Below are 13,811 nucleotides of genomic sequence, written 5' to 3'. Positions count from 1 at the left end.
TTCTGCTCACTGTTGACATGAACTGGGGACCACTGCATGGTCGGGTGACCAATTTCTTGGCAGGGGTCAAGCTAGTGGCAGAACCATGGAGAGAGCCCCCCATCATTCCCTGGGAGGAATGACACTGATGTGTGCCACAGGAGTCTGTAATGTTTGGAGAGTGGAAATTGGGTCATATGCCTGAGACAGAAACTTCTGGTCACAAGTTAGGTGAACACAGAGTGTGGACTGCAATCAGGGAGACCAGAGTGATTGACTGCTTTTCTCTGAGGGCTCACTGAAGAGTGGGGAGTGTGAACTTTCATCTCCAGGGCTGGAGATCAGGTTGCTACCACTTTCATTCTCATCGTCTAAAGCAGTGGGGAAAGCCTTCAGGGAACAAAAAGCCACATAGAGCAACCTCTTAAACTCTGCCTCTTGAAATGAGCACAACCCGTGGCAAGGGTGGTGCAATTCTGCCCTGGACAAAGACACCTGAGAATCAGCATAACAGGCCCCTACCAAGAAAATCAGCAGGAACATCCAGTTAACATCAAGTTTATCAATCACACAGAACTTCAGAACCCCAGCTCTGGGGAAAATAGTATATAGAATTTGTGGATTTTTCTCATAATTCTTTAGTATTTCGATTTTTTCCTTTTCAACTAATTTCTTGTGTTTTCAACACTTTTCTTAAGTCTTTTTTAATTTTCATTTTTACAGGCACATTTTATCCTTTCATTATACTTAATTTTATTTTTGTATATATGTAAGTTGTTCTTTCTTGACAATTTTGGGATCTGGTTTCTTCTAACAAACAGATCAAAATAAACCCAGGATATAGTATATTGCTTTGTTCTCTTCGACTATTTCATTATAGTCTCTCTCTCTCTCTCTCCCCTTTTTCCAGTTTCTGTCTCTTCTGATTAGTTTAGTGTATATTTCTCTGGGGCCGTTGTTGCTATTTTAGTATTTTGTTCTCTCATTCATCTATCCACCCCTGGACAGAATGACTATATGGAAGAACTTGCCCCAGAAAAGAGAACAAGAGGAAGCACTGACATCCAGGAACCAGATCTGTATGGACATAAGTAGGATGTTGGAAGTAAAGTTCAGAATAATGATTATAAAGATACTAGCTGGGCTTGAAAAAAAGCATAAAGGACAGTAGAGTATCCCTTTCTGGAGAAATGAAAGAACTAAAACCTAATCAGGTCAAAATCAAAAAGGCTATTAATGAGATACAATCAAAAATGGAGTCTCTAATTGCTAGGATAAATGAGGCAGAAGAGATAATTAGTGATATAGAAGACAAAATGATAAAAATAAAGAAACTGAAAAATACAGATCAATAACTACTGGATCACAAGGGGAGAATTTGAGACTTAAGTGATACCATGAAGGAAAACAATATTAGAATAATATGGGTCCCAAAAGAAGAGGGAAAAAAAGAGGGACAGAAGGTATTTTGGAACAAATTATATGAGAGAATGTCCCTAATCTGGGGAAGGAAACAGGCATTCAAGTCCAGGAGGCACAGAGAACGCGTCCCCCTCAAAATCATTAAAAATAGGCCAACGCCTCAATATATAATAGTGAAGCTTGCAAATTTCAGAGGCAAAGCCAAAATCCTGAAACAGGCTCAGGACAAGAGTTCCTTAACCTACATATGTAGAAACATAATAGACTGGGGTGGGGGAATGGGATAGACTGTTGATGGGTAGTAAGGAGGGCACATATTGCATGGTGCACTGGGTGCTATACGCAACTAATGAATCATTGAACCTTGCATCAGAAACCAGGGATGTACTGTATGGTGGCTAACATAATGTAATTAAAAAACATTTAAAAAAAGAGGAAACATAATAGGCTGGCAGCAGACCTATCCACAGAGACCTGGAAAACCAGAAAGGCCTGGCATGATATATTCAAGGTGCTAAATGAAAAACTATGCAGCCAAGAACACGTAATCCAGCAAGGCTGTCATTCCCAATAGAAGGAGAGATAAAGAGCTCCCAGGACAAACAGAAACTAAAAGAAGTTGTGATCCCTAAACCAGCCCTTCAAGAAATATTAAAGGGGATCTGTTCAGTGAAGAGAGCCCAAAAGTAACATACACTGGAAAGGAACAGGGACAATGTACAGAAACAGCAAGGGTCATAGATCCTGCTTAAGATTCCCTCTATCTCTCTCCCTCTGCCCCTCCCCACTACCTCTCTGAAGAGAAGAAACAAAGAAACAAACAAAAAAAAAGTCAAAAAAGGAAAAGGGATCAGGCATGCGAAGAGGAATTTAATATTAAGTAAGCATAAGGAAGGCCTCGCTGAGGAGAGATTAGAATAATCCCATAAGTAGAGGAAGCTATAGGGCAAGCACCCATTTTTTAGGCAGGGAAAGGCTACCTGATGTCATTAAAAAAATTCAAGGAAGCCAGTATGGCTGGAGTCAAGGGAGCAAGTATGGAAGTACCTGAAGAGGCAAAGGGGCAATACAAGGTCAAATCATTGTAAGAATTTGGTCTTTTTGGGGGGCGCCTGGGTGGCACAGTCGTTAGGCATCTGCCTTCAGCTCAGGGCGTGATCCTGTGTTCTGGGATCGAGTCACACATCGGGCTCCTCCGCTAGGAGCCTGCTTTTTCCTCTCCCACTCCCCCTGCTTGTGTTCCCTCTCTCGCTGGCTGTCTCTCTCTCTGTCAAATAAATAAATAAAATATTTAAAAAAAAAGAATTTGGTCTTTTTCTCTGAGCAAAATGGAACCACTGCAGGGTTTTAAGGAGAGACGTGTGCTGTGCTGAAAATAGACTTAGCAGAGCAAGAGTGGGAGTAGGGAGAATTCTGAGTTAGGGCTATGATTTAAGTGAGAGATGATGGCAGCTCAGACCAGGATAGAAGGGGACTTGGTGGGAAAAGAGATCATGTTCTGAATATATTTTGAAGGCAAAGAAACTTTTCAAACAAGTTAGGTGTGAGTTGTGATATTAAAATTTTTTGGACTTCCATGTTTTTGGCCTGGGAAACTGGAAGGATGGAATTTTCTGGGAAGGCCACAGGTGTTTGACTGCAACAACAACCACTCACTGTTGGTCACCCTGGCTGGGACGGGGCCAGGTGGGGGTGCGCAGGCTGGTGGTGATTTGGGGGAGGGGTCCCAGGGACGTAGGGAGTCCAGGACCTGGAAAGGAAAGATGGTGACATGCCTTCACCTCTTCCCCTGAAGCACCATGCCTACCACAAGTTTAATGTTGTTCACAGATGACCTGGGCCATATTTCCCAGTGGAGCTCCATCATGGCTGGGAGTCTGGCAGACAGGATTTTCACCATGTGATAAATCCAATAGACCTCATCAAGTCCAGGCTATTTGTGCAGAATGTGCTGGAACCATCTTACAGGGGGATCCTCTGTGCATCGAGTCCTGCTTAGGGAGGAGTTTACTTCCCCCTCTTCTTCTACCCTTCCCACCTACTTGTGCTCACTCTCCTATCTCTCTCCCAAATAAATAAAGAAAATCTTAAAAAAAGAGAGAGAGAAGTGGGGCACCTGGGTGACTTAGTCTGTTAAGCATCTGCCTTCCATTCAGGTCATGTTCCTAGGGCCCTAGGATTGAGTCCCAATTCAAGCTGTCTGCCCAGTGAGGAGCCTGCTTCTCCCTCTCCCACTCCCCTGCTTGTTTGCTCACTCTCTCTCTATGTCTGTCCCTCAAATAAATAAATAAAATCTTTTTAAAAAGAACAGAAAAAAAAAAAAGAAGTATACTGACTGAAGGCCTGCTGCAGTCACAGGTAGATTTTGCTACATATTTGCACACACGGAGGGACTAGAGGATATTGTAGTCTGTGCTCCTACAAATGTGAAGATTCAGCCATACACCACCTCTGAGCTCCAAACTGAGGTCCTTCTGAACACCTGTGCCAAGGGAAGGTTTCCCAACAAGACTGTCTCATGAAGGAATTTCACCAGATTTGATAGCGAAGCCTAGCAATAATGAAATGTGCATTTTCATTCTGAATGTAAACGTGCAATTTACACAACACCAACAAAAGGTAACTGCCCTGACACCTCGAAGCAACAAATAGTTGAAGTGGCTGAGCAGATACCATGTCACGAGCTCAGCCACACGGTCACACTTGCACTAAACCACATCAGCCTAGTTTTGCTCGATTTGACCCAAGACTTCTCAATACAATCATTCTGGAATTCAAAATCTTTGCTGAATTCTCAGTACACACACTGCAGTATCAATTATGCCTTAGCAAGAAATTAAGTGAAAATATTTAATATTTCAAAATCATCACTACTGTAGTAGAATCATCCTTCCTTATGTAAATACGAAGCAGCCCAGGCTTAGATGTTTCAGGAATATTGTGTTTCAGGAAGGCAGTTTTTACCCTGACTACTAATTATGCCCCAAAACATCTTCCAGGTGAAGTCATGTACACTTTAAGTCGCCTGAATGCTATGTCTTTTTAACCTGCTTTACAAGCCTACCCTGAAAATCAATTATTTAGTCAAGTTATTCTCACAAAATGTCCTGGTCACCTAGAAAGAATCAAACAGAACATTTGACACATATCAAAAACAAAAATGTAACTGGACAAAAACATGTTATGCTAATCATCTCTATTAAATTTTTTAAAAAATCAGATTTCAGATTGTTCCACCTTGAGCAATGCATGTCAAGTTTATACAACAGTCCTTCCAAATAGTGCCTATCTATGAATTTGAAAATAAGTAACATTAAGTTGTGAATTTATACACACACAGGTTTCCAGTTTGTTGAAATGTATACACACACAGGTTTCCAGTATATTAAATTTATTTTTGAAAGGGAAAAACGATCAGTCTTTTTATATAATGATATCGGTTAGAATATAAAGGGAAGTATCAAACAAGTAGTTGAGTATACAAGTCTGACATTCAAGAGGGAGGTCTGTAGAAATATAAATGTGGGAGTTAACAGCATAGAGCTGTTATTTAAAGCCACAAAAACCCTTGATTTTTTTTTTACGTTTAACATAACTTATTAAATGAAATTTTTCCTCTGAGCTTTAGTTGCCTAAATGCATGCACTTTCAGAGAAACCTCAGCTAATCGGAATCAATAGTAAAAACAAACAAACAAACAAACAAACAAACCACCTTCCTGATCATCATTGACCTTCCACAAACATGCTCTTAGTGGAGGTTCCTAAACTCAAGCTGAAAAGCTTTCTGTCCTTCATAATCTCACATTCATTACTACTTCTTCTTTCTCCTCTTTTCTCTTCCCCTCTGTTTCTATAGCAACACTAAACTATAGCAATTAATATCAAATCTAAATTTGTGGCCAAGGTGGCAAGGCAAGTAGGTAATTGATGCCTTAGGTTACCAACCAAGAAATTCCTGCCTCATCATCTACAGGATTTATACTTTCTTACTTAAAGATTTATGTATTTATTTGAGAGAGAGAGAGTATGAGAGTAGGGGGAAGGGCAGAGAGAGAAAATCTTCAAACCTACTTCCCACTGAGCACGGAGCCTGACATGGGGCACAGTCTCACAACCTATGAGAATATGAACTGAGCAGAAAGCAAGAGTCAGATGCTTAACTGACTCAGCCACCGGGTACCCCTATAGGATTTGTACATTGAGGGATTTTCCAGTACAAGAGATGAGCTTTAAATATATCTTCCAAACTTTTATTATCAGAGTTTGAAGATTGACCTATATCTTAAAGGAGGCATACTCATGCAAAGCCTCTTAGAATGGCTTGAGATGGGATCATCTGCCACTCTTCAAGCTCCAGTCACCAGATCTGTAGGAAAATAGTCTTGATTATATGTATTCTCAGAGACAGACTCATTGCCCACTCTCACTGGAACTGGCTGCTGTTGTCAACACTCATTCATTAACAGGACCTGAACTAGAATGTAAATCTAATGAGATACATGAAAAATATAAATCAAAACACCAAAGTGCTTATTCTAGTCAGTAGTCAATACTTCTCTTTCCAGGGAGGAAAATCTCTATAGAAAGCCAAATTACCATGCAAAGTTTGCTTAATAAAGGTAGAATTCAAGAACCCATAGCCTGAGACATTTCTCCCGGCCCAGAAGTGTACATGCTATGCCAGAGAACTAAGCAATCCTACCCACTAGGCAGTGAAACACTTCCTTGCATCTTCCCTTTTTCAATGAAATATTGTAACATTAGCTCTGTTTTTTTCTGTCAGTTGCTGCTTTTCTCATATGTATGATCTTATCCATGAGGTGTTGATTTTTATAATATAACTCTCAGAATTGGATAAAATGTCCCCAATTCACCAACCAAGAATTAGGGAAATGCCCATGGGCTTACATTAGAAATGTATATGAAACTAAGAATATGAACAAATAATGAGAAACATGATGAACAAAGAAGAAAGATATTAAAGTACATAGAAATTGTGGATCAATACAAGGAATATATGCATTATAGCTACAATTATACTATTTGAATAGAAAGAAGGTCATGAGTTATCTTCTTCTACAAGTTCAAGAGACCAAAATAAACAAACGAACAACAACAAAAAACCCGCAGTTTTTTACAGATGTTACAAAGGGAAGACAAGCATCAAATAGAGGCTTAATTAGTTGATATGTACACTCCCGCGGGATCATCAGTTTCTTGTAGTGACTTTGGGCTATTCACCATTGAGCCAAAAAAGATAAGATCTAGATTTAGTAGTGTCAAAACTGATTTGCCAACAAAATTGGTCAGTCAAAATTAGGGACTAATTTTTCAACGGAGGTCAGAAACATGGGAAAAAGGATCACAATCCAGAGTAATGTAAAAAGGAGGGAGGTAAAGCTATATATGCAACAAAAGCTGGCTCACAAGCTGCTGTGTGCAGAGAAAAAGGGAGGAGTGGGCTTATCTTCCCTCAAATACTACTGTCACTCTGTTATATTGACCCAAAATGAATAGGTCTGTGCTTTGTGGTCATTCTGCCTATGGCTCCAAACACTCGACTGGGAGAGGGTTCAATTGTTCACATTGGGATGAAAACATTTTCCCTTTTCTATCAATCCAAATTTATTTACTCACAGAATTTAAAATTGGAGTCCTCTGATTTTTTTCCCATTGTAGTCAGAGTCTTTTGCACCATAAATTCCACATGGCATTTTTCACTTCTGCATTTCTCAGAGTGTAAATCAGAGGGTTGAGCACAGGTGTCCCAATAGTGTAAAACACAGCCACCATCTTGTCCACCGGAAATGTAGTTACAGGACGATTGTATGTGAATATACATGGGACAAAAAATAAGATAACAACGATAATGTGGGATGTGCAGGTAGAGAGGGCTTTCTTTCTTCCTTCTGCACTCTGGTTACTCAGAGAGTGTAAGATGAAAACATAAGATGTAAGTAGGACTATGAAACTTACCAAGCAGATAGCCCCACTATTAAAAACTACAAGTAAGTTGATTACATGAGTGTCCATGCATGCAAGTTTCAACAAAGGTGTCATATCACAGAAATAATTATCGATAACATTAGGTCCACAGAATGGTAGTTTCAAAGCCAAGAAAATCTGTGCAGAAGAATGGATACAAGATACCCCCCAGGCCACATTCACCATTGTGCCACAGACTTGCTGGCTCATGATGGTTGTGTACCGCAGGGGCTTACAAATAGCCACATAGCGATCTAAGGACATGAGGACGAGCACCAAGATCTCCATGCACCCAAAGAAGTGCAATGCAAAAATCTGGGTCATGCACTCATTGAAGGAGATGACTTTCTTCTCAGATACAGAATCCACTATCAACCTAGGAGCAGTGGTTGTTGAGAAACAGGCATCAGAAAAGGACAAGTAGGAAAGGAAGAAGTACATGGGGCTCCCAAGTGTCCGGCTGTATCTTATGGTCATCACAATCAGTAAATTTGCCATCAGAGTTGCAAGGTAGAGAAACAAGAAGACCACAAACACGACTTTCTCCTTTAGCACATTCTGTGTTAAGCCAAACAGAATGAACTCATTCACACTGCTGTTCAACTCCATGGTTACAGTGAATGTAGAAATTGTTCATCTGCAGGGAAAATTGGGAAATAGTAACTTGGCAAGAGCAGTGAAACTAGATTCAGAATTACACTTGTATAGTTCTAATTCCATCAACACATAAACCAATAGCTCTCAGGTTTTCATATACTGAAATCACTTGAGAAAATGTATTTATTTTTTTTCAGTGCAGATGTATGTGCTTTAACCATGAGCATTAACTGAAGGTCTTCCTATGTGGACCAAGATTTTCAGGGGTAACAAAGCTTTCAAGTGATGGTGAGCTCTGCTAAGTTGAGAACTAATGACTTTGCTGTAACATCTTCATCATATCACTTTAATGTCTTGAATTTTTTCTTCATTTGAGAATTGGACACTCTAATAGATACTTTATTAAAAATAAACAAACTGAGGGCTTCAGAGGGGAGGGGGGTGGGGGAATTGGATAGGCTGGTGATGGGTAGTAAGGAGGGCACATATTTCATGGTGCCCTGGGTGTTATACGCAACTAATGAATCATCGAACTTTACATTAAAAACCAGGGATGTACTGTATGGTGACTAACATAATATAATAAAAAATATTATTATAATAAAAAATAAAATAAATAAAAATAAAAAATAAAAAAATAAAAATATACTTACGTGTATATGTGAATATAGTGTATATGCAGTTCAATTGCTGAGTAAAATATCATAGAGGGAGAAGCATGCTTTGCTTCAGGTTAATGTAGAGATGATTCCATAGAAACCATACTCTCATTATATTAACTGGTTGTAGTAGAGAAATTTGGGGCCAGATAATGACAACCATGAAAGCCAGGTAATATGGTTCCCTTTTGTTTTACTTTATATAAGCAAAAAGAAGATTTGGGGGCATTAAGACAAGAAAGTATCACTTAGAAGATGCATACGTTATGTGACTACCACACCACCAGTCAGAGTTCTATCAGTGAATTCAGTCATCATTTCCTCACACACCGAGACTGTCCTATCTATCTTTCTATCATTCGGGAAGCATCTCAGTAATAGAGCATGCTTTTTCTCTTCCTTAATCCTTAATTTTTATTTTACCTCTTGAAATTTTACAGTTCAAATTATATTGGTACCAATAGTCTTCCCTTGGTTTTCCCAGGTCAATAGGCTTGTGCTTCTATCTCTTATAGTAATAGGTGCTTTATTATATACATATATTATAGATAGATGATAGATAGTTAGACAGATGATAGATAGATATTATACACAAAATTGAATAAGGCAATCCTAGATTATATATTCTTCTACTTCTAAAATCTACAAACATCATTCCAACAATATTCCTCTTTTGTTATATCATTTGACCTGCACATTTTCTTGCAAGGTGGGTGTGTCCTCTTGCTTTATGTAAACAGAAATCTATATACAGAGTTTCAGCTGGATACAGTAAGTTTCACCAAGTATAGTGAAGTCAGGCTAGAAGTAGAATGGGATGCTACTAGCAAGCATCTCTCTCTAGACTTCACCCTTCAGCCTATAAAATATCAAATCCCTATCATCATGGAGATTGCATCCAAGAGAAGAAAAGTCCCAAGCCATCAGAGAAGTATGCCAACTGATACCTTAACTCCTGGTTCTGACTCCAAAAATCAGGTTCTGTAAACTTCATGGTGAGGTAAAGGGAAACCTAGACACCCGAATGAATAACAGTGAAGAGGAAGACAGGGGAAAGACACAATACAGTCAGAGCAGGAGAGAGGAGAGTGAGAGTGAAAAGACACCAGGGAGAGAAGAGTTAGAGGATAAGATACAAAAGTCATACAAAAGAAGGGAGGTGAGCTAAAAATGTTGGAGAAAGTCATTTGGTCTAAGCTTTCATCAGAGAGTTCAGCGTCTTTCTTCATGACCCACGACAATCCCTCACACCAAAACCAGAAAGAAGTGCAGTTGTGGGTCATGAGCAAGGGGTTAACAAAGGTCTTAAAAACCCAAGTGTATAGAAAATGCATTCCTACATTGTACTCCATCCCAGAAACATCACCACTGACCTAAAACTTTTCAAATCAGGGGTCTCACCAAGATAGAAACTTCTGCCACGTTGGTCTCAATGCCATGCTGCAGTTTCTTGCTCTACCCCACCCCCACATCAAGCAGAGGTGATTTGAAAGGTAGGAAAGCTTTGTGCTGAGGCCAGGAAAGGCTTGGGAGATCTGGACCACCTCAACCCTTCATGGTGGAAATAGTGTGCAGGAACTTCATCATTTGTTAGAAGACACTCTGAGTATAGATTCCATCAGATCCGTCTTGAAGAGGCAGTGTGAAGAAAAGATCTCAGACAGACTGAAAACTTACCTCTTTGCTTAGGGGGAACTAGATGACTTCCAAATATAAATTTTTTCGTATCTTCAACTCCAGTTTAGTTAGAAGTTAAATCGTAGTAAGCCTGAATAAAACATGCAAACTGTACTTCATTGAGATTTATCAAAGTTTTTATCACAAGAGGTGACGGTATGTAGAGATTTATGCAGAAAGGAGACGCTGCACATGGCTGTACATCACACAGTCCCCAGAATCTCTAATGTAGACAAAAACAACAATGTCTAGATTGGAGCAGGGAGAGGATCATGGAAAAGAGAAATTTCTTAATTCAGTTCCTCAAACTTTATGGAGGAACCATGTCCTTGCACTCAGAGAGAAATGCCTCTGAAGCTGCCTCTCTTCCCAGAGCTCCTCTTTTGGAAAACACAGGCGGTAACTGATTTCTTCTCACAGCATTACATATTTATGGCAATTCCTACACAAGTTTAGATATGCCTAAGGCAGGCTTCCAGCCTCAGGACCTCCAGGAAAACCATTACTCCCAAACCAGTCCCAAAGGATATCCAATGTGTTATCTTCTTCAGATGGTCCATAAGCAAACACATGCTTTGGGGCCAATTAGTTACCTTTAACTCACTGCAAACTGCAGGTAAGGAAAGTCTGTTCACTTCTCCATAGGCTTTGCTTAAGTCCATCTCTTGGAGAATTGTAAATGTTGTTGAAGCCAGTTAAGGCTCAGATAGATGAAGTATATCAGGTAGACAGATATGAGACCTGGCCCCACCATTATTGGCTCTGTGATATTAAGCAAGTTTCTCACGTTCTTTAACTTCCCATTTTCTCTTAGAAAAAGTCAACTGGTAATAAAATTCCTTCCTTATTTCTTTCCCTCCTTCCTCCCTCCTTCCTCCCTTCCTTCCTTCCGTCCTTCCCTTCTTTCTTTCCTTCCTTCTCTCCCTCTTCCTCTCCCTCCATCCCGCTCTCCCTTTCTTTCTTCCTTTCTTCTTTCTTATATCTTTTTTAGAAAAAAAAGACACTATGGGCTGGAGGGTCAGAGGGACAGAGAGAATCTCAAGCAGGCTCCATGCCCAGCAATGAGCCCCACACAGGGTTCAATCTCATGAACTTGAGTCATGACCTGAGCTGAAATCAAGAGTCAGACACTCAAATGACTGAGCCACCCATGCATCCCAATTAATTCTTTATTTTTAACATTAATGTTCAGTTCTTCCATTCCTAATCTTACCTATGTTCTTAAGTCAATGTAGAAAGGAAAACAGGAAAGAAGGAAAGGGAAAGAATTTTTGAATACATGACTTCTGCATTTACTTTTCATTTTTAAAGCTACATGCTCTTTCCGGAGTGTGAGTGGCCCTAGTCAGTTAAGTCTCTGACTCCTGATTTTGGCTCAGGTGATGGTCTTTGGGTCTTGAGACCCAGGTCCTTTGTCAGGCTCTGTACTCAGCACAGAATCTCCTTGTCTGTCTCCCTCTGCTAATCCCCCTGCTTGTTCTCTCTTTCCTCCCTTCCAAATAAATTAATAAATAAATAATAAAATCTTAAAATAAAAAAAAAAAGATAAGTGCCTTTCCACTTACCAGAAAGTTAGCTGTAAATGGTTATAAGCTATTAAAGATGATATAGGTCGCATTACAAATTACTTTTCACATGGCACATCATGTTACTACTCAGCACTCTGGTATAAGAATCACCTGCCAGGTGTGTCACTGTCTGCTAGACACCTTCAATGGGGATGAGGTGAGCCATCCAGGGTACAGAGGAAGGACAGAAGGTGGAGACAGGAATGGAGGTGAGAGGATCCCACAAAAGAATGCACAATGCTTTGCACTCTTGCTGAAAGGTCTGCTGGTAACCAGCAAGCACTGGTCTCCCACAGAATCATCCGAGAGAAAATCACAACCCAACACCTGGCCTCTTTTATTACAAATGGACTGGAAGAATCCTCAGGAAGGTTTTTGGGGTGTCACTTAAGGTCTTAGAAACTCAGCTTCCCCATCAATTAAATGAGAATATGAAGACCTACCTGGAAAATATTTCTGTAAATCTTAAAATATACAACATAGGAAAAGAATGAATCCTTGGTTCAGAGAAAGCACAGAAGAAATATCCATGTGTTTTTATTAATCCTAATTAAACATGAGGTATTGAGAACCAGAGAAGTGAAATACCTCACAAAGTTCCCACACCTAATTAGTAACAGAACTGAGCCTAGAATCCACATCTCTTAAGTATAAGTCTAAATCTCCTTTATGTTCATATGATGTGCACAGTAATGTCATAAGATTTCGTGGCCTGGAAAACAAGAAAGGGAATGAATGACCCCCTGCATTAAACTTCCCAATCCAAAAGCCCTAAGTGAACTTCCTACATCAGAAGGAATGATTAAGCTCCTCAGCTCTTTTGGGAAAATTTTGGGGAGTGGTTTCCAAGGAGATCCTGAAGTGGCCAAATGCAAAAAGCCAAGTCAATGATCACTTGAAGTTTCTTCAATCTCTGTGTCAAATGACCTTTAGTGCTCATTAAATTTCTTGTAGACCAAAGGATTGGAGGACATCTGGATTCCAGTTTCTGTCAAAGCAATGCCAGGATTTGCTGAATGCACTTGACTATGCTCATTCCATCATGGAAACTGTGGAAATAGAACAAATGCCAACTGAGTTTTCTACTACTTTGAGCCTCCTCTTTCTTCATCTTAGCATCAATCAGTGCCCTGGTTTAAACTCTGCTCATTTAAAGTTCCATCTTACCAAAATAAGGTTTCCAATGAATAATTCAGAAACTCTAGCTGGATAATCCCAACTAATACAATGCAAATTTGAGGCAATAAATGATTTTAATGGGATCAGAAATACTTTACGATTGAAAGTCCAGTCACTGAGAGCAGGATTCATTGTTGCAGGGAATGGAAGAAGGAATAGAGAGCAAAGAATGAGAAAGTGCATAGATAACAATGGCTTTATTTTCTATTTGAATTTATAAATGTATGTATATGTATATATGACCATTACCAAGATCTAATATCAGAAATAACTATATTCCTTTGCCAAATTTGACACTTTAGTGTGTCAATCTAAAAAGATAGACTTAAATGTGAATATGGGAAGATACCTCACTTATTCACTTTTCAACAGATATCTACTGAACTCCTACCTCAGGCTGTTTTAGACAATTATGATACATCATGAACCAAAAAGAGAAAAAAAATCTTCCTGCCTCACCAAGAGCTTACAGTCCATGAGAGGAGACTGACCAAAACAGTAAAAATAAGAAAATTAAATAAATTATATAAGCATGTCAGAAAGTAATAATATCATCTCTTGAAAAATAAATAAATAAATAAATAAATAAGAGTAGATGGAGAAGTAGGGTCATAAAATCCAAGGTGTGAGTTGCTCTTTTTCAGAGCATAGTCTTATGATATAGGGACTCCTACAGCTCAGGTTCTGAGAATGCTTGAAGTCTTCCACTCTTGAGTCCTGACTGTTGTCTTCCTAAATCATGG

The 13,811-nt window shown here is 39.4% G+C and overlaps 1 protein-coding gene across 1 annotated transcript; it reads right to left on the bottom strand.

Annotated features, from left to right (window-relative positions):
• Positions 1–6,776: 6,776 nt before the first annotated feature.
• Positions 6,777–7,997, bottom strand: LOC103672260 (olfactory receptor 4C11-like). The gene has a single exon (XM_008700925.1). The coding sequence runs from the start codon at positions 7,995–7,997 to the stop codon at positions 7,083–7,085; it is 915 nt and encodes a 304-aa protein (XP_008699147.1). The 3' UTR covers positions 6,777–7,082.
• Positions 7,998–13,811: the final 5,814 nt, after the last annotated feature.

Source organism: Ursus maritimus, unplaced genomic scaffold (genome assembly GCF_017311325.1).
Source record: "Ursus maritimus isolate PB19 unplaced genomic scaffold, ASM1731132v1 scaffold_23, whole genome shotgun sequence".
Taxonomy (NCBI): domain Eukaryota; kingdom Metazoa; phylum Chordata; class Mammalia; order Carnivora; family Ursidae; genus Ursus; species Ursus maritimus.
This window is presented reverse-complemented; position numbering and strand designations above follow the sequence as displayed.

Bases quoted from the DNA above. Each gene is read 5' to 3' on its own strand.
- LOC103672260 (XM_008700925.1), bottom strand. From the start codon at position 7,997: ATGGAGTTGAACAGCAGTGTGAATGAGTTCATTCTGTTTGGCTTAACA.